Source organism: Falco naumanni, chromosome 13 (genome assembly GCF_017639655.2).
Source record: "Falco naumanni isolate bFalNau1 chromosome 13, bFalNau1.pat, whole genome shotgun sequence".
In the NCBI taxonomy this organism is placed as follows: Eukaryota; Metazoa; Chordata; class Aves; order Falconiformes; family Falconidae; genus Falco; species Falco naumanni.
Window position 1 is genome coordinate 28,678,456 of NC_054066.1, and position 25,869 is coordinate 28,704,324.

Here is a 25,869-nt window from a genome sequence, read left to right on the forward strand (position 1 = left end):
CTGATCTATTAGCAGCAAAACCTTGGGGCCTTATTTCTGTCTGACCACTGCTTAGAAAAAAAAATATAAAATATCCTGTGGTGGAAAAAGCATGTGGATTTAACTGGGTATTCCTAAGCTGGAGGAATATTTTTTCTTATATATATGTATTTATGTGTATGCATATACATCAGGAAGATGTATTTCCTAAGCCACTGGAAGAAAGAGCCGGCAGCGAGCTGGGGAGGCGCCAGGTCACATATGGGACTGATCAGACAGCACGTACTCACCCTGGCAGATGTCGCTCCTGCCCTACTTGTCTGACCGCACCGAGCACCCCATGGAAGTGTGGCCGGGAGGGCAGCTGCCCCCTGCGCCCTCCGCAGCAGCCCTGTGACCCACAGCACCGCCTCCCCCGCCCGACACACCAGCTAGATAGAACTACAAGTTACCCGTTTAATGGATGGGTCAAAGCTCACACAAAACTCCCCAGAGTTTAAAACTCTGTCTCAAATCACCCCTCCATGAGAGGGCAGAGGGGTTGGGGTCCCAAGTGGGAAAATTCACTGTGGCTTGGGCAAGGCGGAGGAGAGGCTGCGGTACCAGCAAAGGGTCAGGCTCTGATGCTGCTAAGGGCGGGGGGGGGAGATCAAATGCTCCCTGCCTGCGCTTGCAAAGGGCCTGGTGCGATAGATACACAGGCGCTCCCACATCTTCATTAAAAATGCACTGGTTAGCTCATTGCTCACAGCGAGTGGAAGATGAACCTCGAGCAGGACCCGGAAAGCAAAGCGCGCCTGCTGCTAACGCTCCAGCTGCTTTGATCCGTCCCTGGTTAGAAGCAGAACAAGAAGAGCTGGCTCCGCTAAGAGGATCTTGCCCTCTTTCCCTCAAAAAAGGTCAGCCTGATTTTTTTTTATACGTCGGGTTTCTTTGAGTACAAATAAAGTTATTTTTGAAGAGGCATGTTTACCGTGTAGTTGAACTGAAACTCCTGGTTTCCCGCAGAATAACCCAAGCTCTGGAAAAGCCAGGTTTCCACAGATCAGAAACACGTCTGCTAATGCTACTGAAATAAAAAGAATGAGCAAAGAGCAGACATTTCTAACTAATTTTGCTTTCCCTTCTGCTCTCTCCAAGGGCAATAACTGGGGGCGAGCAGCACCCGCCGAGCCCAGAGCTGCCCCCCTGCTACGCCTTGCTGGTTACAGACCTCAAGAAAGGCACTTTCTCTTATCATTGGGGTAAAATGCTCTGGTCCTGCACAGTAAGGATAAAAATAGGTTTCATTTTATCATTAAGCTTCTTTATGCAGATGAAAAAAAAAATCTAAATGAAGCCTGATTTCCATGTTAAAGCTTCAGAAGTGTTATTTTTATAACAATACATTAAAATGCATTTCTACTGAAAAAATGGGTTGAGACTGTTTATCTCAAAGTGGTTGGGTTTTTTTTTTTTCCTTTTGCTTCAGTATGCATATAGGTCCCCAGCACAGGTGAGAAGAAAAGGAATTATTTTTATTCTTGAATTCACGTGACTATAACTTTACAACACAAACTATGCCCCACCAAGCAACAGAGAAACAAAATGCCCAAGTGCTTGGGCACACAGAGAGCAGCCCGAGAGCTGGCAACAGCTCACGTAAGAATGAGAAGCACTTTATCTCTTTAAAGACAAGGAGCACATACATCCAATATCTGCCTGTCTCCCCCTGTGCTCCCAGACCCCAGCTGGGGGATGTGAGAGGCCTGGGACCCCTGAGCAGCTAGCATCAGCGGGACCACATGAACAGGGAATCCTTGGGGTATTTTTCTTCCTTGATCATTGCAAAAACCAGCGAAGGCAGGCGAGTTTTTGCTCAGCAAGATGAGTGTCTAAAGCATCAGATGCAGTTGGGAAAGCAAGATGCTCTGGTACAGTCCCGGCCAGAGCCAGGAGCAGGGAAGGCAGCACACAAATCCCCTTCCCATCCCCGGGCAGGTAGTGTGGGTGGTGGTGAGCACCTGCACCCAAAGCGGCTGGAGCAGTGGGTGCCCACTGCTCAACCCTGATTTCAAAAGAAAAAAATAAATAATAAAAAAAACCCTCACTGCAGAAAGCACAAGGCGCACATGGCATGTCAAACGACAACTGAGGATGATTCACAGCCTCAACCAATGGGAGTATTTTAGAAGAAAAATATACTAGAGAAAGATATATTTTTTAAAATCATTACCTTCCCCTTACTGAGTCACTGTCCCTTGCCTACCCCAATTCACTTTTTTTAATGCATCCCCCACCACCACTCAGCGTGGCAGTGGCAGGTCGACCTCCTGCTTCTGCCCTTGCCCGTCATGTTGTTCCCTTGCACTGGAAAGCAATTTCCCATCTAGATATCCTCACCTTCAGAGGGATTTCTGTATTAAAACTAGATTTGGCTCCATTTCCATCGCACCCTAGAGCCTGGCAAGGTGTGATTATTAGTCGGTTATTTGCTGATGCAAAATTCACCACTCAATAATGTTGTTGCCAGCAGATGTGTCACTTTTGCGGGGGGGGAGGGGGGGGGAAGTTTCTGGCTGAAAGCCCAAGCTTCGCCTCCCGCCAGTATAATTTTATCCCTGGCTTGCTCCTGGCAAGGATGATGCCACATGGAAATCCGGCACATGGGTCTGGTCTGGCACTCGAGCAACCAGCAAATGCCCAGCCCTGCCCGCTGAGGGTACCTGGGTGCAAATGGGACCCTTTGCCGCTGTCCTGGGCCAGCAGGCGTTCAGGTCTGGGTTTGCAAAGGCCTTTCCCCAGAGCAAAGCACCGAGGGGCAATGGCAGCAGCCAACCCCTTTCTGCTCACAAAACATTTTTTTTCGTACCAGATTGTGTGGTGTCCCACCAGCGGCTGCAGGAACTGCTCATTTGGGGATATTTCTTCTGTGCTTTTGTACCTGGAATTGGGGGTTGGGATGGCTGGTTTCATTCTGCTGCTCCTCACCTTGGAGTCTGGGCTAATTGCCTGGTCAGAGGCCATCTCAACATTTTTTAAAAGTCAACAGGCAGCCTCCACGGGCAAAATTTTCTCTGAATTAACTACAAGAAAAACATGACCTTATTTCCCACACGCCCTGCATCGCAGTGGCATTTCAGAGCCAGCATCCCGGCACGTGCCTCAGCCCGGGGTTAGGCTGCGGAGATTCCTCAGTTAGAGCCTCGCCTGGCCTTCACTTGCTCCAGGGAGGAGGTGAAAGCGCAGCCTGGCTGGGGGCAGGGCTCAGCACCGGGATGCTGTGGGAGCCAGCTGCTGGGGGGCTCAGCCCGGCAGAGCGGTCCCGGCTCTGGCAGGAGGCTCAGCGACCCAGGAGTGATGCTTGGCCATCGTCACCGCAACCCTTCCCAGGCGGCTTTGCCTGTGAAACACGCTGCGAACGCATCCGACCTTGTGCGCTCACTCAACACTTCTCATACTGCAAGCGGCACCCAGCAAATGAATTAATTAGAGCGTGAGCTGGGAGAAGCAGGACATAATTAAAGGGTATGCCTTGCCTTAGCACTGCCTGCCTTTGATTTCTGTCCCGCTTCATTTTTCTCCACTTACTTTTTTCATACTACAGAATGAAGCACACTCCCACCTTGCTGAGATTTTGGAAAGCTTTTAAGGAAGATTGCTGAGCCTTCAGAAACTTTAGTAAACCCCAAATTGGATTTTCATGCTGCAGAGAGTTCAGGGAAACACATTTATCTTTTAAGGAACTGCGAAAGAGAAGCTATTTAGAAAAGTCACATAAGCTGGCACTGGAAGCGGACACCTGACGGATCTGCGGTGGGGGGAGGACGCGCTGTGGGGCAGCAGAGGTAAGTGCGCTCCACAGAAGGTGGCACCTGAATTGCCGGCCCTGCCCCCCCCACCCCTGCACAGCCGGCCAGGGCTGCAGGGCTCACCGCGGTGGGTGCTGAGCCCGGCTCCGCACCGATGCCCGGCAGCTCTGCCCGGCCCTGCCCGTGCCTGGAGCAGCCGCTCGCTCCCTCCTCAGCCCCCACTCCTCCCGCGCAGCTGTGCTCACAAAAGCTCAATATATTTAGACACTGCTGCAGTTCCACATGCTTGAAATTAAAGAAAAGCTCTGCAAAGTGGTTTTTTCCTCCCGCTACTTCCTTCCCATCGCTGTTCTCCACCACCACAGCACTAGCTCTGGGTGAAACTGTAAGGACGGTAAATAAAACCTCTGCACAGATAAGACGACAACGCCTTTCAAAGCCCAGATCTATTTTAACCAGAAGAGCCCTTCTTGGTGGAACAGGCCTTATTTATATGACTTGTGATTACAGGGTGACTTTCACATTTCACTCTATTTGAAAACCAAATTGTAAGGCGTATTGGAAGAAATGAGCTGACCCCTTGGGCACCTGCTCCATGAGCCCCGCTGGCACCGGACCGGGGGGCTGGAGGGGGATGCTGCAGCCACAGTGGGCTCCCAACGCGGGCACAGCCCAGATCCCTGCCTGCTCCTGCCTCCCCCAGGCAGCAGCACAGGAGCCCAGCACACCCAGCCACTTCCCTAAAGACTGCTTCCAGCACCCCGCACCAGCACCTCTGATCCCCGGGGAGCAAGGACACCCATTTAACATGGGGCACCCATCCCCGGGGGCTTCACGCTCCCAGTGCCCCAGCCTTGCACCGCAGGAAGGTGGTCACAGCAAGAAAAACAGCCGTCTCCTTTCTACAGCATTTGGGTTTGAGGTTTTTACTTCGGTTGTTTGTCTCTGGGTTTTTTGTTTTTGTTTTTTTTTTTTAAATATATTTAAGCATTCTTCATGTGAGCGGTTCAACTGCCATCAAAGAAATTACTCGCATGAGTAAAACCATCATGAGTTGTCCAGCCCCTCACGCACGCTCTGACTTGGTAGCTGAAGGCCAGCAGCAGCGTACTAAAGCCTGCAGGAACTGCAGCATCACTATGGGACCTGCAGGGCCAGCACATACATGCTGCAGTGCTTGTAGATGCCCTTTTCAATAAAATATTGGTAAGATAAAATATTGACAAGATATTCTTTAGTTTTCAAATTGGTACGGAACAGAAATAACAAGATATACACACACCGAATAGAATAAAATCTGCCTAGAGCCCAGGCAGATTGCCATCCCCGGAGACGGGAGCTCTGACGCTCGGAGTTCTTGGGGGCATTCACAGACATCTCAGACGCGCTCTCCGCGGGCTGTCCCTCACAGGGATCAGGTCGTATCAGAAGGATTTTGTGCATTAAACCCTCATACAGTCCCACTCGAGTGTCACGGGAAAGCACCACCTCCCCACGGGCAAGCACCTGGGCTGATGCACAGAGCTGTTACTCACACGGGTAAGGGCTCCTGCCCTGAGCAGTCTGCAGGACCCAGCGCAGGCGGGGGCTCTGAGAAAGCACGCTTCCCCCGCCACACGCTGAAATGCTACCACTACTCCAGGGCGTGTGGGGCTGCAGTAAGTGTGGTGGCTGTGGAGTTTACTCACCCAGCCCGAGGCACGAGACTCTCAATCCGGATTTTCCAAGGTTTCTGAAAAGAAAAGAAAATAATTAGAAAAACATTGTTAAAAACTCAGGGAACACACAACTTAACCCCATGGGAAACCAGTGGCCAGAGAAGATGAGTCCCTGCTTTTGTCCAAGTCATCTGTTTTCCTCCAGAAGAGACAGAGCATCCCTCAGCCAGCGTGCTGGCCACCCAGTTTGGGGACAGGTGGGTGACCTGCCATCATCCTTCGCCTCACCAGGCTGGGGGGAAGCGCTGAGCACTCACGGGATTGTGAATAAACCCAAATACATTCAGATGTATCTCACATCCAATGTCATTTCGTGTCCCATGAGTAAGGCACGCATGTGCCCTGCACTTTCATCATTGTTTAGTATTCATTGTGATAACACCTATTAAAGTATTCACCTTATTCAGCTTCATTTTTTTTTTTAATTCACCCTCACACTTGCCAGAACATTCACACCCATCCCAGCAGACCGTGGTCCAGCTACCACCGTGGTGCCCAAGCTCCTGGATCCCCCCCAACGAAAAAGCCCACAGCTTCCCAGCCCGAGGGGAGGCAGTGCCTCCATCCCCGGCACCGGCTGCTTTTCAGCATCAGCAACATCAAGTTATTACCCTTCTTCCCACCTCCCAGCGCCGGGCTGGAGACAAGATAATTAGCCCTGAGGCCATGAAATGTGCCATACATTAAACCCCTACCCTAACTTAAACCTATCGCTGCAGTACAAAAACCCTTTTAATTACACCCTCCTGCTTTAACCTTTATATTACAGCTAGATCCGTGCAATTTTTTTGCCAGATCAAGGTATTAATTTAGGGACCATCTATCTACCTTCTACTGCAAAGCACCACAAACAATCACTGCACTTTGTGCTGCTCCTGATGAATTATTTAAAACCAGACTGAAAAAAAAAAATTACAAAAAAAAAAAAAAGGAGGAAAAAAAAGAAAGAGCCCTGCTCACTCGTGGGCAGGGGACACTGAAAGGAGTCACACGAAACAGCTGACATTAGCACAGGTCATGCCACGCTCTGTCATCTCTTTCTCTTTTTACACGCTTGATTTAGTGGCCATTTCAGATGTTCACTCATATGGCACAATTGCCAGTGTCAGAAAGCAACCGAAGGCATCCCCAGGGAGGTCAGGAAAGCCAGCCTGACTCCAACAAGCAGGCCTTGGAGCTGGGGTGTCGACCCACCCGCCTCTCCCCAGGGCCCGTAATGCCTCTGCCATACCCAAAATTTAGTGCTGCTGATGGGAATTTAAAATTTCGGGAGCGAGAGGAATTTATCCTCAAGTAGCTATTTGAAAAGCTACAGCTGCATTTCCAGCACCACGAGCCCCTGGGCTCACAGCATGGCTGGGGCAGGCACTGACCTGATTTTTTTTTCTTTTCTATTTTTTTCTTCTTATTTTTTTATTATTTGAATGAAAGCACAGCTGGACCTTTACATACCCAAGCCCATCCATGCACAGAATAGCACAAATGATGCCAATCCTCCCCTGCTCGGCAGCACAAAGCGTAACCCTTGGCAAGTTCAAAGGCAAATACTCGGCAGCCGCCTGCGCGCTCCAGACGGAACTACAACACTCCTGCCAGGAAAAGAGGAGCCTGGGCTCATGGGATTGGGATTTCCATGTTCCTTCTGGAGACAACCCCCCTGCCGCATAACGCTCTTTGGAGAAGTCAAGTGCTACTGTGCATTTCCAAACAGTTTATATTTATTTTGTAGAAGAGTTTTTTTAAGTCCCATTTCTCACAGACCTGTTCTTTGCTTTTCAAAGTCCAGCTCTGCCGCTGGGCGGGCACGTGGCTGCGAGGGCACAGTGCGGCCGTGGGGCTGTGCCTCTCTCTGCACAGGTATAAATATATATACACACACAGACGCCCTTTACATATATATATACCCTTTACATAACCCCCCTATATATACATATGTAAATGCATACGTATATGCACATACACACAGAGTGTGATTGAAACCCAGTGGTAACTGCGTGCAGTTATAGGGCTCGTCACTCCCCCAGCAGCAGGCTCTCAGCCAGGACCCGGCTGGCTGTCCTGCCCTCCATCCCCACAGGTCCCATGTTCCCTCAAGCCACATCAGGGCTCACCCCTTCATACGTGGGGGATTCTGGGGGGAAAGCACACACAGAGGGACCCAGTTTTGCTCTGGAGAGCGATAACCAGTTCTTTGCAGACTCTGGTGCACCAACAAACCTGGGCAGAATTATTGTGTTTGGATTTCCAAAGCTGTCCTTACCATTTACTTAGCACACGTGCCCTGGGTACTTGGAAAATGTTAGGCCTGTAGTAAAAATCCAACACTGAAAACACAGAGTCTTTGCACTGCAAGATCAGCTTGGAAGCTGCTTGGAAGCTCAGGGGGAGGTTGCTTGAGCCCATGGTCCAGCCTAGAGAACGTCACCAAATTGCAGCCCCCAGCTACTACCATCATTCCCAGCCCTCCACTTGCCTGCAGCCATTTCACTCAATTAACAGGTCTAATTAACGGGTGTGCAGCTTGAAAGCAAAGGCCACAGCAGCATATGGAGCTACAAAACCAGCTAAAAACTTGGCCAGCTTGGGATGGCTCACCTCCCAGCACGGACCTTGTGCTGTCTAAAAGCACACAGCCGCTGATTTGATTACTGGCCCTACAGCAGAGAGCAAAGTGTCTGAAAGAGCAAGAGTGCTTGAGACCTGGCTCTCCTCTGCTCCCCCAAGAAAAACACCCTAAAACCCACCAAAAATCCCACCAAGCGAAAATATATATATGTATGCATTTACATCTGTTTCGCAGCCTCCAGGTGTGTGTACACGTGAAGATATGCTACACACACATGTGCATGTATATATAGATATACACACCCAGATATATACAAGCACACATGCCCAGAAGCTGCAAGTTTGCCAAATCAAGTCAGTGGTTGGTTTCTAAGTAACTGGAGAGAAATAGCCCTTTGTGCTTCTGCCGCACTAATTCCCAGGTCCGAGACAACTCAGCCGCTCGGCGCTGAGCCGGCGCGGCCCATGCACGGTGCTGGGAGCAGTGCCCGGGGTAGCAATGGGGACCGAGGCGAGCAAGCGCGGCTGCGATGGAACCCAGGGCGTGCTGCCGGCACGGGCTGAGCATCCTCCCCAAGCCGAACTGCCGGAGCCCCTGTGCCCACTGTGTGCAGGGGCCTCCGAGGGAGGGGGGGGATCAGCTGGGAAGGTGGGGTCCCTGCCGTCACAGACAGCTTGAGGTTTGCTGGGCCAGTGGTGGAAGCTCTCAGCACTATTTTCAAGGCTAGAAATGATCTTTTTGTATTTTATATTTATATTTAATTTTATAATTGTATGAGTTGGCCCTCAGCTATTGCTGAGCTGACACCCCTGGGGGATGCTGAAGCCCCTGGCCAGCACTGTAGGGAGGCCATTGCCCTGACAGCCCAAGGTCTGTCTCACCAGATCCAGTGTGGTGCTCCACACCCACCCGTGGGCATCAGTGCATGGGATGTGGCAGCTGGGCTCAGCCATGTCCCACCGGCAGTGCTTGGCTCCAGGTGGAAAGAGGAAGATGGTGTCTTCATACATCTTTTTGTTCGTAGTTATAGGCCAGCGCATCAGCATTATTGCCCTGGTCATCTGCCTCTGGTGCTTGCTAATGCCAGGCGGGGAGGAGACAGAGTTCCCCCACGGACAGCGTGAGCAGTGGTACCCGACATCCCACTTGTGCCACAGCCAGTGCCAGCAGTGCTATTTGCTGCTGTTACAGTCCTGAGCAGGTTATTCCATCTCTGAGCCCCGACCTTGCCTGCCTGGAGCAGCCCAGCCCGCCTCCCAGATACCTGGCACTGCCACTGCTCCTGGGGGTTTATGCTGACACTATTGAATCACTCTTCCAGGAGGGAAAAAATAAAAAAAGTTATTTTCAAATTGGAAGTCAGCACTGCTGAGGGATGAAGTAGCCATTAAAAAGGACATTGCAAAACCCTCCAGTCTCTCAGGATCACTTTGCTAACCTAGAAGCAGCTGATTAAAAATCAGCTCTCTTATACATGCCTTTTTTTTTTTTTTTTTTCCATTAGCACAGCTATCTTGTTTGTCCTCTCGCTGGTATTTAGCTTCCCTTGCACTTTGCAGAAGTGGAGCCATTGCACTGCTCCTCACAAATCACTGCCCAACCCCACCATGCAGAGCAGCACCAGTTTTATCTGCTGCTGTACCTGGCTGCCTGGGCGATCTGCAGCCGTGCAGCTCAGCATGGTTCAGTCCAGCACCCCGTCCCCGCAGCCTGCCAGGCACCTTGCACACTGCTTCTAGGTGCCAACCTGAAACTGCCTTCACTTTATCCCAAACTTGTACCACAAGCAACACTCAGAAGTATTCAACATCCTGAATTCTTTTAAAACCAAAGCCTAAAGGCAAATGCTGCCGCACCAGCACGACGCTCAGCCATAGCCCAGGCTCTGGCAGAGCCAAAGGCAGCTGAGCCCGGCTGCCAGAAAAGCCTCCTGGGGAGATGGGATGGGGGAAGGTGCACAGGAGCGGGGATGCACAAGGGAGGCAGCTTTGCGGCAGGGGCATCATGCAGCCTGCTCAGTGCCCACAGCAGGAGCTGTGCAAGCCTCAGAAGCACCCTGGCCACAGAGACCTTCAATAAGGGACATCTGTAGCCATGCTCGTCACACCGAAGGCCAGAGGACACTAACTTACTTTCTGAAGGGAAGGGACACACCATGCTGCTTCTGCTGATTGCAGCTTATGAAAGGCGTATTTTAAACTTAACTTTAAATCTTCCCAGTTACCTTCTCCAGGGAGCAGAATCAGGGCAAGTGAGCACACCACAGCAGCATTGCCCCATGCGGGTGCCTGGGGCCAAGCAGAGCAGGAGACAGTGAAAGATGTGGGCACACAAAGCCCCCCAGGAGCCCAGCCTTGCATGCCAGGTTAACATGGCTCTTTTTCCCTGGCATAAAGCAAAGGTGACATTTTCCCTACGCAGCCAGGAGCTTGAGCCAAAACAACTGTCCCCGCAGCACTGGTGGCTTTGCCAGATTGCGCCAGGCTAACGAGCGCGGGAGATGAATGCCTGATTCATTGAAAACACAGCTTGCAGCTCAGGGATGTTGTTAAAAATACACCAAGGTACCAAAACAGCACACAGGGAGAGATGACATTTCCCTTGCCTAGGCTTTTCCAAGTAGAAGGCTCATCCATTTCCCAAGGAAGCGTGGTATTTGGCAGCGTTTGATGGGCAGCACTGCTCCAAGGTGCTGGCATCCATGGCAGCATCCATGTACCAGCAGCCTCCAGGAGCAGCTGCTGCTGCTAAACGCCAGCCAACACCATGCAAACAGCCAGGCAGCACGTGCAAACGGCCCCAGCGGGGAAAGGCTGGGAAGGAGGCGTTAGCCCAGCGCCTGCCGGAGCTGGGAGCCCACAGCCAGCCGGGAATGGCACCTTCCTGCTGGAAAGGAGCAACCCAAGCAGCGGGATCCAAGCCCACAGCACAGCCACAGGACTGGTTACTGACCCCTCTGCCACCTGGCAGGTCTTCACTAAGAAAATAAAGTTTGGTTTTTCTCACTAGTGGAGAGTGTTGCACATAAAACACCTGCGCCTGCTTCTTCCTCATCCTCCTTCATCACCCTCAGGCTCACAGCTGTGGTACCCAGCATTGTAGGGATTTTGCCTAGGATGAGTTTGGGGGTTTTTGCCTGGTGGTCCAGCAGGCAGCCCCCCAGCTGAGCAGGCACCAGGCCTGCAGGTGAAGGGGTTATTGCATCTGCACAGGTTGGCTTTGCTAGAAACACGCAGCTAAATGAGAACCCATTCTGTGAGACAGGTGCCGGGGCTGACCCCAGCCAGCGCAAGGGTGTGGAGCCCAGCTGCCATGGGCACAGCCAGCATCCAGCCCTGTGTACGTGCTCAGGGCTGCAAAAGCCTTCAGTTCCCCAAAGATGGGGGGTGAAAAGAAAAATAGCATTTTGCTTGTTAGCCACTTTGCTGTGAGCAAAAGCATGGGCAAATCCTAGAGAGAGAGATCAGATTTCTAACGATGGGTAAGAGCTTGTTACAGGTCTGAGGAGACAGGGTCTGACACGAGAAAAATCAAAGAGTGACACGAAGGGAAGAGAGGAAACTCATGCGTTCTGCAGAAATGCAGAGGGACGAGAGCAACAAGAGGCATCTGGAGTAAAGCCTGGCAGTAAAAGGGCAGGGAAAAAAAATTAATTTTTCAAGAGTCTCAGGAGCAAAGGAGGGTGAAATCCATTCCCAGAGGACTTATTCCTTGTAATGTGGCCATGTAGGAAGATTAGATTATGTCTGAAACATGAATTTTAGTTAACAAGAGAAGAATCCAAGGCTTAAAATTGAGATGAATATTTGGCGATGAAAAGTGAGACTAATTTGACTGTGCAGCGATCCTAAACTCATTTAACTCCCTCCTAGGAAGGATATTTGATGAGAATAACATCCTAGAGCGCTGCAAGCTACCTGCAAGTCTGAAGTCATTCCTGAAATTATAAGGAAGGAAGACTTACAAGTCAGCTGGAATGTTTTCCCCTTATTGCTGGTTTTGCTATTAAAAGCCTCACTCAAGCTACCCTGCAATCTCCCTAACAGCCCCAGGGTGAGCGTGGGCATCGCTTCATCAGCCTAAACCTGTGCGTAACAGCAGAATACAAGTAAGGGTTAATTGTGCAGGATTTCTCTATACAGATAGACTTGGAACTCGTTACAAATTGGGGTTTCACAGGCTCTCCCTGAGCTTGCAGGGACGGGCACACAGTGGCTCAGGCTGCAAGGGAAAGGGGCACGAAGGGCACTGCCACACCAGCCCGTGGCAGGGCTTTCCCGTTCTCTGGGGGGTAACAGCTAGGCTTACCTTGCAAAGCCCAGCCCGGCCGAGGCGTGGGTACAGCCCGGGGTGCAGGGTGCCATCCCTCTGTGCAGGGACAGGCCTTCCCAGCTGCTCGGCGATCTCCCAGCTCACCAGCTCCTCCTCTCAGACCGGCTCCACCATTTTCCTACTGGGGAATCTCTGCAGGATTTAACCAAAGCTTTTTATTTCCTCTATCCCACTCCACTGTGCTGCTAGGAAAGCCTTTTCACTGGAAGAGCTATTTGCAAATCTCTTCCAGGCCTCCTCTGCTTAAGCCCGTTGTCGGGGTGGGTTTCTTAAGTAATATTAAACCATTTCTTGCTGAAAAAACCCCAGTCTTTGCCTGTGATGCTGTGGTCCCAATTAATTCCCAGGATGTGTGGAGGGCAGCGGGTTGTAATCCCACGGTCGTTAAGGGCTTGCCTCACCGAGCTGAGGGAAACCTTTTTGAGTGACATTGCACTTGATGAGCAGCACAGCATCCTTGCCAGCAGTGCCCAGCCTCGCCCCACCGAAGCCTCGTGGGCTGCCCAAGACCTGCAAGCCCCCATCCTCCTTCTCCCTCTTGTGCTCACCCAACGCCCCCTTCATGGCTTTTATGGTAACTTTTAGCTCCGTTATTTCCTCAGAAGGGTAAATGCTGACAGCGCAGTCCAAGCTGAACGAGACCAAAAGGAACATATGATTTACACGTACACATATACACACACCTTGCAGGCAGCGACTCCTGCCCCGTGCCCCCCGTGCCTTTCTGAGCGGGTCACGGGTGGCATAGCCAGGCTGAGCCATCCACCCCTGCCGTGCGGCCGGCAGAACCGGGAGCTTTAGGAGGGACGTGAGCAGGGGTGGGTGGGATGAGCCTGGAGCAGAGAGCTCCCAGGAGGAGCAGGCACAGGGATCCCAGGGAGCCATGAGAAACGAGAGGAAAGCTGGAGAGCTTTTGGAAAGCCATGGGGGCCCTGGGGAGGACAAGGCTTAGCTCTGGCAGAAGGTATTCAGAGAGAAGATTTGGTTAAACGGAAACAAACCACCATGGTGACATCTTTATGGCTATCCACTGATGAGGCAGCACATCACAACCTTGAACACCTCGTGACACCCCCAGACCTGGCACCCCTCCAGTGATGCACCTGGCTGTCAGCAGAGGGGCAGGTCCCCGTTTTGTAGCTGAGCACCTCAGTCTCCCATGGGACAAGCAATAGCCGGACACCCTCCGAGCTGGGCTCTGTGCAGCCGGGCAGCTGCAGGACAGGGCTTTGATTAAGTGCCTAACAGCTCTTGCACCTGAAGCCCCACATTTGCATCAGTGCCAGGTACCTCCTGCAGGCATTGGGGTAGAGCAGCCCCCCAAAACTGTGCACAGGACACCCTCCCACGCTGCTGGCAGGGCACCTATCCCCAGCAGCTGAGCATCACCGTGAGCCAGAGCTGGGTCTGCCACCAGCACCATGCACGCAGCAGCATGGCACACCAGCACCTGGTTGGCTCTGGGGGGTTCAGAGTTGACAGCCTCTTTAATAAAAAGGTGGAGAAAGCAAGGGAGAAAAGCTGTCTGCAAAGCAGCCCATACCATATGGCAGGAATGGTATTTGCCTCCTGTGGCACAGGGCAAAAAGCAATTGTAATTACTCACTTCTAATTAATTCCAGTGTAGGGGAATTGGTAAGAGAGCTCATCAATGGCAGCAAACACCAGGCTGCAGGGAGCTATAAGCAGCCACCAGGCTTGGTCCCTGTGCCCAGGCAGGTACTTTCCCCACCCCTCCTGAGCCACATCCAGCAAGACAGGGCCCCAAAAACACAGACCCAGCTCCCCCAGTACCCCAACAGGAGAAAAGCACCTACCCCAGCACCCAGCCTTGGTGCAGAGAAAATGCATTTCACCTTGCATTTCAACAAGCAGTGACGAAGAGCACCCTCTTCTTTAATCCAACCTTTACCATTAATCTTCCAGCACCACCCCCAGCATCACCCAGGTACCAGATGCTTCCCATAGCACGTGGCTGGCAGATCAGCAGCTTGAGGCCCATCACAAGTCCCCTGCACAGAGACACAGCCAGCTGAACTAGCATTTATCACCTTCCCTGCAGGGATTTATGGTCTGAGACACCTGTGCTCATTAATCAACCCATTAACCTACACGTGGTTCCTCCTATTGTTAAGGGACAAAGCAATTATAAGAAAATATAGCCTGGTTATCCAGGTGGGAGATTTGTTTCACTGCTGCCCTTCATCGTCTGGGGAGAGTCTGGGTTAGGTCACTTCCATTTACACACAGCCAAATCAGAACAAATCCTTCCTTCCCACTGCAGGGCTGCCATGCCATCGGGTGTCCGGGCCCGCATCCCCCTCTGCCTCCATAACCCCCCGCGGCCCCAGCAGCCTGCGGAAGGGGCTGCGGCTCCTGTTCAATCCAAAGCCATCTGCCTCCACGTACGGGTGCGCTTCACCCGGTGTCTGACAGCCGGCTGAGCTTACCTGCTGCGTTTCATGAATGTGCATTTTTAGTGCTTCAGCAAAGCTAAAGCTGAACCCAGCCAAGATCCCAGCTGGGATCAGCTCTGGGTGCTGACAGTCCCCCGGACCCTGCCTCCAGCCAGCTGGGAAATATCTCCAAAACAGTGGTGGAGGCTAAAAACAAAGAGTTTAAGATTTTAAAGCAGTGACAGTTGGGCTGCTTGGAAGATGAAGCTGCCGAGCAGCTTTGCTTCAGTCTGAGGTGTGCTGAGCAAACCCTGCTTTAAGCTTATCTACTTCCAGTATTCCCATCTGTACAATGGGATCAGGATAACCATCCTATCTGTCTGTCTATCCACCCATCTGTTTATCTCTCTATCTGCCTGTCTATCCCTCTCTCTATCCATCTATGTATCTATCCATCTATCCACCCATTCATCTCTCCAACCATCCATCTATCCAGCCATCCATCCACCTATCTATTCACCTACCCATCTATCTCTCCATCGATCCATCTGTTTTTCTGTCCATCTATCTCTCTATCCATCTATCCATCCATCTATCTATTCATCTATCCATCTATATATCTATCTATCCATCTATCCATCCATCTGTCCATCTATCTGTCTATCAGAAATGACAGAGAGAAAGTGTGAGAGGTTTTTCTAAGGAAAAACATAAGTTTTAAATAAAATCTCTGCAATAACACATACAATGACTAAAACATTTTTGACTCCACACCCACAGAAGAATCATCAGGCTTAGAAGAGCTCTACAGAAATCAAGATAATGCTGTTTTTGGCTTGTTCCAACCCCAGTTTAATTGCCCTGTGTCGGTGGTTTTGCCCACAGAAGCCAGCTTCTACTAGAAGCGCAAAGCCGAGCGGATGGCTACTGCACGGGACCGGTGGTGGGTGACCCCCAGGACCCCATTTCACAAGCCCCGGGGGCTGCCAGGGTGGGCCGGTGGGTGTGGATCCCAGGGCCGCGGGGGCTCTGCTCATCCCCCCTGTGGGCACTGCCGGCTGCGGGCGCCCACACCGCGGTGCCCACGGCCACACCGACGGCCTCGGCACGAGGGAGGTGTGTGGAGGATGCAAAACCTGGTGCTCCCCAGGCATTTCTAAGTATTCCAGCGTGTGGAAAACATGCAGAGAGCGATAGATGGGGGAAGGAGGTGGGAGGGGAGAGAAGGGCTTTGAATGGAGCAGAGGGAATCAGGAAGGGCACAAAGACAGCCTCAGCGAGAGGCATCGGCACCTCTAGGTGCAGAGACCTCCACACGGGCGTCTTCATGGATGTCCTCCACCCCTGCTACAGAAAGGAGGGGCTAGGGCACCCCAAGCATGGCATAGCCCCCCGAGCACGCCTGCACGCAGCCTCCTGGGTGTGGGGAGAGCCCCAGGGCCACGATACAGCACCCCCACTCTGATTAAGCAAAACTGGGGAAACTATGACAAGGTTTTCCTGCATATAAACTGCGGATAGTTTGGCTTATTGCTACAAAAAATGTAAAAAAAAAGTCACTGTTCCTGAAGCTGGTGGTGGGAAAAACAACGTTGCTTAGAAACATCCCCTTTAGTGCTCCAGAACTATTCCTTTCTGCACAGAAAATGAATAAAATATGTAATTTGTTCCCTGAAAAAAAAGAGGTAGTTTCAAGTAACAACAAAAACCCGATGAAAGCAGAGCCCTTTCCAATTGCCCTCTCCCGCTGCAGCACATTCAGTGTCCTTCGCCTGTGACCCGTGGAGGGGGGAACAGCAAAGTGCCATACGGGGGAGCCTGGCCTTCATGCTTCTGCTTGCTCCAGACCATATGAAACCCTCTTAGGTTTGGCTGCTGCTTCCCAGGATGATGAATCCTCCTTATCACAGCCTGCTTCCCTCCCCACTCAAATGCTGGAGGGAGCTGCCCTGCACCCTGGAGCAAAGTGAGCTGGTGACTATCACAAACCCCAACCTCATCCCTGGTGCTTGCATTAAAATGGGCAACAAGGAGCAGCTGTGGCTCCCTGAATTTCCCCAGCTGTACCCAGCAAGGTGGGGTGGCACACCTGTCCCTGCCCCATGGGGAAGGGGCTGTTCTTTGCACCTGCAGGGTCCCCAGGGCACAGGGTGCTCTGTGCAAACCAGCGCGATGTGGCAGGGAGTGAAGGGACCGGGAGGAGAGGGGCCACCCCGCTCCTGCCCAGTCGAACTCTCCTCCCCACCACCACCGAGCCTTTTCTGAGCCTTCCTGCTGCAAGTGTCCAAGCTTTGGGTGACATTGCTCTCAGGTGCCCCCAGAGCTGGGAAGTTGGTGAGACCTACCCCTCCAGTGCGGTCCTACCGATGGCGTGTGCAGGGCTTTTGCTCCTCTGAACAACCCCTGAGACACACGTGCAGGCAGCTCCTTAGCCTGGCCGTGCCAGACCGGAGCGCGGCGCGGACACGGCACAGCTCGGCTGAGCACAGACACTGTACTTCTGGGTGGTGTGGGAAAACACAGCATCTCCACGTCTCCTCACAAGCTTTTAGGGTGACCCGTCAGCATCTCCTTGGGCTCCTGAGCTCCCTGCCTCACCCCGGGAAGATGCTCAGCTCTTCCTAAAATCACAGCCATGTGAATGCTATTCATCACGATTCATCGGGCTGCAACAGCCCCCAGTGCATAAACTTAAGTCTTGCTGTGAACCGAGGTGAGGCAACACGGAGGTGTTAATTCTCTCCTTTCATTAACCTAGATGGTTTCCTGCTTTTAAGGCTGGATTTCATTTTGCTTCATCAGCTCAAAAAGACCTGCAGATTTTAGACAATCAGTGGCTGCCCCTCTAGCAAGCTCTGATGGCTGGAGGTTGTCTCTAAGTGGTGTGGGTGGGAAAAGAGAAAAATAATGGTTTCTGTCTCCCATTTTGCGAACAAAACACTTCACAACACGCACAGCAGTTTCCACCAAATTACCACCCGTATTAGCAGTAATTGCAGTGATGCAGAATCGCAGCTTTCACTGTTTTATGTATTTTAAACCCGTTCACACGTGCCGAGATAACAAAGCGAGGAAGGTCTGTGTGCGCTGGGACACCTACACGCCCTGGGCAAGCGTTGCTTACAGGCAGGTACAAATCACTGTACGCTGCTTCACTGTGGGTAATGCTACAAAACCCAGCGCAATGCCTCACGAGCCACCTTGGCCGCTTTCAGGTGATGCTTTCAACTTTGCCTGGCAAGCCAGTCACGTTCTACTTAGAAAACTGTTTATTGCAGATTGGGATTTGAAACCTTCCAGGTAGTTGTAGAGAGTGAGAAGGTCCCCCCTGAGCCCCTTTTCTTCAGGCTGAGCACCCCCAGCTCCCCCAGTCGCTCCCCATCAGACTGGTGCTCCAGCCCCTTCCCCAGCTCCACTGCCCTGCTCTGGCCACCCTCCAGCACCTCTACACCCTTCCTGTTCGCCCTCAGAAATATTCCCTGTTTCTAAATGGAGATTGTTTCACCCTATTATGAGTTGAAAGACCGCCCGAGCCACTCCGTGCAGGCATGTCGGAGGATCACGGAGGCTCCTGGCAGCATGCGTGCCTCCCAGCAGCGGCCCAGGGGGATGGGGCAGCTGTGGAGCATCCCCTGGGAAAGCCCCCGCTGCAGTGCCGGGCAGGCTGGAGGCAGCGCGGGCAGGCCAGGCACGGGCGCTTTCGCCCACCACCTGGCAGGGACACCCCGGCCAGGACAGACCTGTGGTGCCTGGCTGTGCCCGTGGCACCTGGCTGTGCCTGTGCCCAACCGCCCATGGCCACGGGCTCTTCGAATGCTCAGACCAAGGCACCGCACCTGAGCCATGGCGCTGTTGTGGGCAGAGGTCAAGGGCACCTTCAAGCAGCAAAGCTGTGGCAAAACCAGAAATAATCCAAAGATAATCCAAAAAAATTTTGCGCAAAGCATCAAATCTCAGGAAATTTTTAACTATTTTCAAGTGATAAGAAGGGTAGATGAATGTGCAAAGCTGTAGAAGAAGCTGGACCAGCATAGATAGCCCAACAGATACCCGAGCAAGCTGAAAATGCAGATCTATTCCCCTGGCTGAGCACATGTGCTCTTAAATTTGCTTTAACGTTCAATCCTACACTTGCAGTGCTCGACCGTGCTTATGTTTGCTGCTTTGCAGACTGCTTTGTAACCTCTTCTACCCACGACGTTATAGAAATAACAGAATTTGATTTGAACCATGCGTGCCTGCAGCAGTGTGGTGAAGTGCACCCGGAGCAGCACTGCTTTTCTAAGCTGTTCCTGAGTGGAAGTGGATGGACAACGCCGTCCCAGGTGCACCGCTGAGCACCACCCGGCACTGCAGCAGTGATGTTAAGTATTAGGTCAACGATACAAAACAGGAAAACCCCTGCTGCTGGTGGAATAACCACAGAGGCGAAATGGGACAGTACTGATCGGCTGAAAAACAGCAGCGGTGAAGCCAGGAGGTGGGTCCTGGGCAATGGAACGTCCGGCTCAGGTGCAGGAGGGCAGCCAGCCTAGGCATGGACAGCACGAGGGGACAAGCAGGTGCCCAAAGAGCCATTTCTTGGCTCCCTTCACACTTCCCAACTCATCTTCTGTTCTCGTAGGGCCACCGGGTGTGTAGGTGGTTGCTTCAGCTGAAATTCCCCAGAAATTTTTTTTGGCTGCATCCTCAGAAAAGTTGCAGATGACGCATTAAAATGTAGATAAGGCAAAATAGATGGGCCGCAGCCAAGCGCAGGGGCTGCCGCGCGTGGCTCTGGCAGACGTGCCGGTGTGCTCAGCCTCCCCGCACGGGATCTGTGCCATGACCGAGGCTCCGGCATGCGACGCTCCTGCCCACTCCCTCCCTCCTGCCCGGGCGCCCGGCGAGCCTGCAGAGAGCAGCCCGCGGGCAGCTGGGTGCCAGCACCGCAGCAGAGCCACGTGCCACCCCAGGCTGCAGCCGGCCCCCGGGGACACCCTCTCGCCGCAGCCGGACAGAAATGCTTGCGGAGAGTTGGCTGCGAGGGCAGCAGCTGTGCGTCCCTGCTCCCTGCCAGGGAGCGTGGGTGGGGGTGGGGGTGCCAGAGCGGGGGCAGCACTGGCACTGGTGTTCCCAGCGGAATAACTCCTCCGGGGGCCCTGATCCCAGCAACCGCATCCGGGGATGCTGCGCAGCCCACGGCTCTCCTGCCCCCACCGCGTTTCATCAGCTGTTGGACCCAAGGATGAAAGAGGGGAAAAGAAAAAATATTTGTCATTCTGCAGTGATGCTTTTAAAGTGCAGAATTTCAAGTGTCTGAGGGAATTATGTTATCTTTGGGGGAAAAAAAATACCTTCAGTTCCTAAGGGACTTGAATGAATCAAGCTATTTCCAGAAATAAGGGAGGACTAGGGAGCTCTGCATCACACCTGGGTACAGGCTCATCCACAGCTTCCCCATCACCCTCCAGTGGTACCCAGCCCTGCAGTGCTACAGATCTCAGAGGGCTGGGCAAAGACCCGGCAAACCTGGAGCGTGTGCCTCACCCTGTTGCGCTGATCACGTCGATTCCACTTCACACTCGCAGGAAATTAGTAAGCAAATCGTACCTGGTTTGTGCAGGGTGCTGACTCTACTGTCACTAGTCAACACCTCCCGTAGGGCTGTAAATAACAGATGCCATTTTCTCTCATTTCTGTACTACCTCAGACTGAAAGAGGAAAAATAAAAAATGTAAAAGCCTGTCACTGATTTTTCCTTCCCCATCCATTGACCCACCTTGGAAAGTATTAGTCATTAAGCTGAAGTGATTGAATAAGCTGAAACTGGAAAACATGTGTTTTCTCCACAGGCAGGAGAGGCTAATTCTGAGAGAATCGCAAGACTAACTAACGAGCAGGACCCCGAGCAGTCTGGGACGAAGGCTGGGTGCTCAGCGCAGCCGGGAGCATCCACGGCGCCTCGGCCCGGGAAGGGCAGCCTTTCGCTTTGGAGAGGCAATTTATTCTTGCATAAATACTTAGGTAAAAGCTATTTGCATAAACTATTGTAAAAACAAGCAGGCCGAGTCAGGGAGACCACTGTGAAAAATAATTGAAGTTTTCTTTTAATTACTGTGCAGGACTTTTACCTTTCGGAGAGAAAGGACATTTCTGACAGGTTTTAAGCACTTCTGAAGCTGTTCGGAAATCAGTTTTGCAGCCGGCGCGGCTGGAGCCGACCAGGCAGTGCTTGGTTTTTCTGGCAAATGTAATGCCAACAGGAAAATACAGGTGGGCCATAAAGGTTTTATAATTTCATATGCCAAAGACTTCTACAGCAGCCTGTTTACATACAGGGCACATTTTTTGGTAATGATTTACACAGCCCCTTGATGAGCAGCGTGTAGCTGGGCAGGCGACCCTGGCCGCTGCAGCCCAGCTCTCCCATGCCCGTCTCGTGCAAGGAGGCCATCCCGTTTCTTCAGCCTGAGGCTCTCCAGCTGTGTTGCATCCAGCTGAATTTAAGCTGCTGCCAGGCCCTGCGACAGTCTCTCACACCACCCTTGCATGCCGTAAGCAAAAACTGGGCATTAAATGCACGCTGGCTTTCCTTTTGGGTGCTGCTGGAGGCAAGGCACCAGCACCTTGTTGGGGTGCCACGTACAAAGCACCTCCAGGAGCTTCAGGTCCTTATTTCTCAATAAGCTTACTGCTGATCCCACTTCTCAAGCCCTGTGTCCCATTGATTATTTCTGTTTGCTCTCTGAGCAGACCTTTGCAAGAAAATAGCTCATGGAACTTAGCGCAGTGGCTGTGGAGCCCTGACTGAGCACCCGGCCACCCAGGCAAGGCATCTCGGACACCAGGCGCTGCTCCCTGCTCCCACCTGCCTGCCAGGAGGTTTTATAGTGCTACAAAAATAGCTTGAAAGTAATTTCTAATGCATTTGGATACCACAAGGAGCAAGTCTTGGTTTGCCTGAGGGACAATGCTGCATCTCCCGCAGGGGATGCTGCTGCAGTAGCAACTGGCTGGGGAGCAGTGGGAGGGCATCGCTGTGGGACAGCCGAGCTGTGCGTCCCACCAGCCACCCAGAGTGACCCCAGCACACAGCAGACAGGGCACAGCCTACCCCAAAGGGCTGCCATCTCCTTCATGCCCTGGGCCACCACAGTCTCACAGGGGCTGCTGTGCTATCCTCCCCGTCTCCTCCAGAGGGTATACAGTGAGCACAACAGTGGAGGCTGTGGATGGAGAGCAAGTTCTGATCAACTTCTAAATTGGGTTTGTTCAGGAGAAAACACTTTCCAACCCCTCCAGAGGCTCCCACCAACTGCTGCCCTGACTCCTGCAGAGTGGTGGGAAGCATCACCTGGACCACCCTGAAGAGCAGGGCTGGGATAAGGGACAGGACACAGCAGCCAAACCTCTCTGTGCATTAGCAAGATCCATCCAAACCATCTGCTGATTTTACATCAGGTATTTACCCACCACAGACCTTGGTTTGCTGGATAGTTTCCAAACACTGAAGCGTAGGAAAGCTTTGCTGGAGCATGACCTGCAGAAACAGCTCCAGGGAGTCATCCCTCTGCCGGCACAGTGCTCAGCACACGCCGGACCCCAGGCAGAGAGATGCCCACTGACTTGTAGCTGGCAAAATGTCACCCCAGCTGTAACCTCTGGGCTCACATCGAGTTGCATGCAGAACGTTTTCTTTTCCTTACTGAGAAGTAATTTCTTAACAAACGTGTTCTACAGATGGCCTTTTATAATGTTAGTCTAAAATAAAAATAAGCATGCTCGAAATTCAAATTGGATTTTGCCAAAGCAGCCATGCTAAAATAATACATTTTAAATATCTTAAACTGTGCGCTTCACAAGTAATCAAATTAGCAGTGTTTCTGCATTACATCTTTTTTCCATCCATTTAAGCATTAGATTAACGTTGTCATGCAGATTTTAAATGGAAAATACCACGCTGCGGGAAATGGTTGGGGACAAGGAGAGCGGAGCAGGGTGCGTTTTAGCAGCCAGGCGCTCAGGACCCTGCTGCAGCCACCAGCAGCCAGGGAGCTGCCCCGCACCAGGGGCACAGCCACCAGCCCCCCCCCCCGCCTCGGCAGAGTGCAGCCCGGCTGCGGGGGGCACAGGCAGCGGCAGTGCTGTGACAGCCACCCGCCGGTGGCCGGGACAGCTGCCCAGGCTGCCCCCGCGCCCTTGCACCACTGCCCTGCACGGCCCGGCCGCTGGCGAGCTTTGAGAGGCTGTGCGGCTCATCGCCAGAATAGCATTGCATTATTGAAAAGCTTCCTTAAAATACCATCATTTTGCTTCTGCTTAACAAAACTGACATGAAAAGCACGCTCTTTAAAACACCGTTTGCCCTTGAATTCAATCTTGTTCTCCTTAGCTCATCGCTCTCTCTTGGGATTGAAATGGGTGGGTGGGAATCGACGGCTGACCAAGCCTTGGCTTGCTGCTGTCCCCTCCCAGTGCCCCCAGCGCTACCAGCACTGCAGGACAGCATCCCGGAGGCTGGGACAGGCGAGCCAGCATCCCCAGAGCTTGCTCCATGGGGAGTCATGAGAAACAGTTGGCATGCCACGCAGCCGGGGAAGCGGAGACGGTCACGGCGCAACTGGGCAGGGTGAATGCCAGGTGCTGCCACCCGCCTCCTGTACAGCAGTCCCTGCACTGGGCTGACACCAGCCAGCACCGCTCCCACCGGTGACATATTTCTCCCTGAGCTAGACCTCATGGAGGGTCTGTAATTAAGCTGGCATACAGAGGTTTTCAAAGTGCCTGATAGGTTAGAAACATTTATGAAGAATATTGGAATACTTGCAAATAACACTATAAATCAATTTTCCAGGTCACTAAACTTAATGTAGAAGGTTCTTGGCCTGGCTGGGTCTCCAGGGGAAAAGGGGCAGAAGGAGAGACCCTGAGCAGAAGAAATCCCTTTGCTGTGGTGGGGAGCAGCGAGCGGGGCAGAGCCTGCAGGCACTGCAGCGCTGGGCATCGCTCCTCCGGCAGCAAAGCCTGGTGCGGGCAGCCGGGAAGCAGCCGTGCTCAGCCAGGCAGGCACCGCCTGGGCGGTCAGCTTGGGCAAACAGAAAAGACAACTTTGCTTTATCTGAAACCTGGAAGAGGAGATACATTTTCTGTGCTTACACTCAGCCCAGACATCTGCAAAGTCTTTGTTGACGAGACATGAAAGCCGGGGAGTGAGCATACATTGGCCAACTCCATGCACTACCATATATTGAGCATTTACGTGGTAACTAAATGTGTATTCAAATCTAAAGCTGGTTTTAACATTGCAGTGTTAAACACGGCTTTTGCATCAGTGTAATGAGACAAGCAAAACGCAGACCACACCGAACCCACAGCCTTACTTAGCAGCTACAAACTCCTGGAGAGCCATTAGGAATTCGAGAGCAGCACAAATCAACGCAGATTTTGTTTACTCAACTGGTTCCTTTTTCTCCTTCTTTGAGTTATTCCTGCCTTCTTTGTAGCCATTATAAGCTACAGTCCTGGGGGGAAAAGCAATGTGAATTCAGTGTAAGTCCATTCTGTTCACTGGATTACTCCTAATTTACAGCAGTAAAACAAAGATCAGACAATGAGCCATAAAAATCAACCTGATGTGGAGAGCTACTATAATAATACGTAGATTTATATAAAAATAATTGTGCCGTTTGCATGTGAGTGCTTAAAACTACTCATAATTGCAGCAAGACTTAAATAAAGCATGTCTTCCTAAATATATGAGGTGGTTATTGTGGTTAATGCTTGTAGTATGATACAAAAACAAGAAGACCCAACTCCTGAAACACTGCTAAGAAATGCCTGCTTTCCCTTACAGCCCTTGAAAAGTGTAAGAGCTTTATCTTCTATTTCCAAACTAATTTTGCAACCCAGGCTGACCTGTGTGCGTTTCCCAACCTGGCAGGTTGGAAGCTTGCTTTTGACTCTTCTAAGCCCACGCTTGTGCCGGCTGTACAGCCAGGCACGTTGCATGGGAGCTGCACAATTATCCACAGCTACAACACAATTCTAGTGTTACTCATGCCACGTTTCTACGTAAGAAATTTGCACCCTAATAAAAGCATTGTGAGTTTTGCTTCTACCCCACAGGTCACTCCCACAAAGGAGTGGAAGAAACCACTGGTGACCACGGAGGCAAAAGTCATTTTCCTGATGGCAATCACACATCTCAGCCATGGCTCTGAGTCTTTGCAGGGCCCCGCGTCCCCCCTGCAGGTGTTCCACCTCCTCAGCAGCTACACAAGGCCGCCTCCAGGGAGGGGGATGCTGTGAGATGTGTCCCACAAGCAGGTTTGCTCTCCTGCCCACCCTGACCCTGGCAGGGAAGGTGCTCCAGAGCATTGCTTCCCTCCGGGCTGGGACCCGCCAGCCCACAGCACTGGAACAGTCTGAGTTAACCACAGGACTGAGAGCTTGATACTTGCTACATACCTTAGTTTATCGGCGGATATTTATCTAGGTAGAAAAGGGGGAGGGGGAATTCTTTGGGCTGTAGTACTTTTATTGTGCCCTTTAATGTCTGTAATTGGCATGTGCTGCTCTGAGCCTGGCTAAGTCAAGCCTGCAGCCACCTTTCCAGGAGGGGGAAGAGAGCCATCCCACCGGAGCCACCGGAGCAACACACCCACTGCTGCGATGCAATGCATTAGCAGCGCTTTCGTAATGCACTTTGACAATAACCCAGAATTTCAGGCACACAGTGCAGAAAAATGCCTTCAAACTGCTGATGCATTTTTAGCCAGCAGGATGGAATGACCTCTGCTGGGATGTGGTCAGGGCACCGCCTCAGTGGTGGTGCCACTGGGGACACTGGGAGGTCCCACAGCCTGCAGCCTGGTGAGCAGCAGCACCCAGGCAGCAAGCCAGGAAAAACCCTAAGAAAAGGATTGAGTAGGGCACCCTGCACTGGGGTTGCTGTTAGCACGGGCACCCACATTTTTGAGAGGTACTTTGTGTTCCAGGAGAAGGAAGTGGACAGGCAGCAGCACTGTGTGCTTGGCCAGCTTGGTCTCCTCCAGACCCTTCGTGCGCATTCGGGTTCATGCTGGTGCTTGGCCCTCCAGAGCAGC

General features: G+C 52.1%; 1 protein-coding gene across 3 annotated transcripts in view; it reads right to left on the reverse strand.

Moving 5' to 3' along the window:
- Nucleotides 1-25,869, reverse strand: part of KCNAB1 (potassium voltage-gated channel subfamily A member regulatory beta subunit 1) — a 72,483-nt gene that overhangs the window by 19,930 nt on the left and 26,684 nt on the right. For all 3 annotated transcript variants that reach the window (XM_040613874.1, XM_040613876.1, XM_040613875.1), the window contains exon 2: nt 5,459-5,502. In XM_040613874.1, coding sequence (XP_040469808.1) covers nt 5,459-5,502 — 44 coding nt within the window. The remainder of the gene's footprint in view (nt 1-5,458; nt 5,503-25,869) is intronic.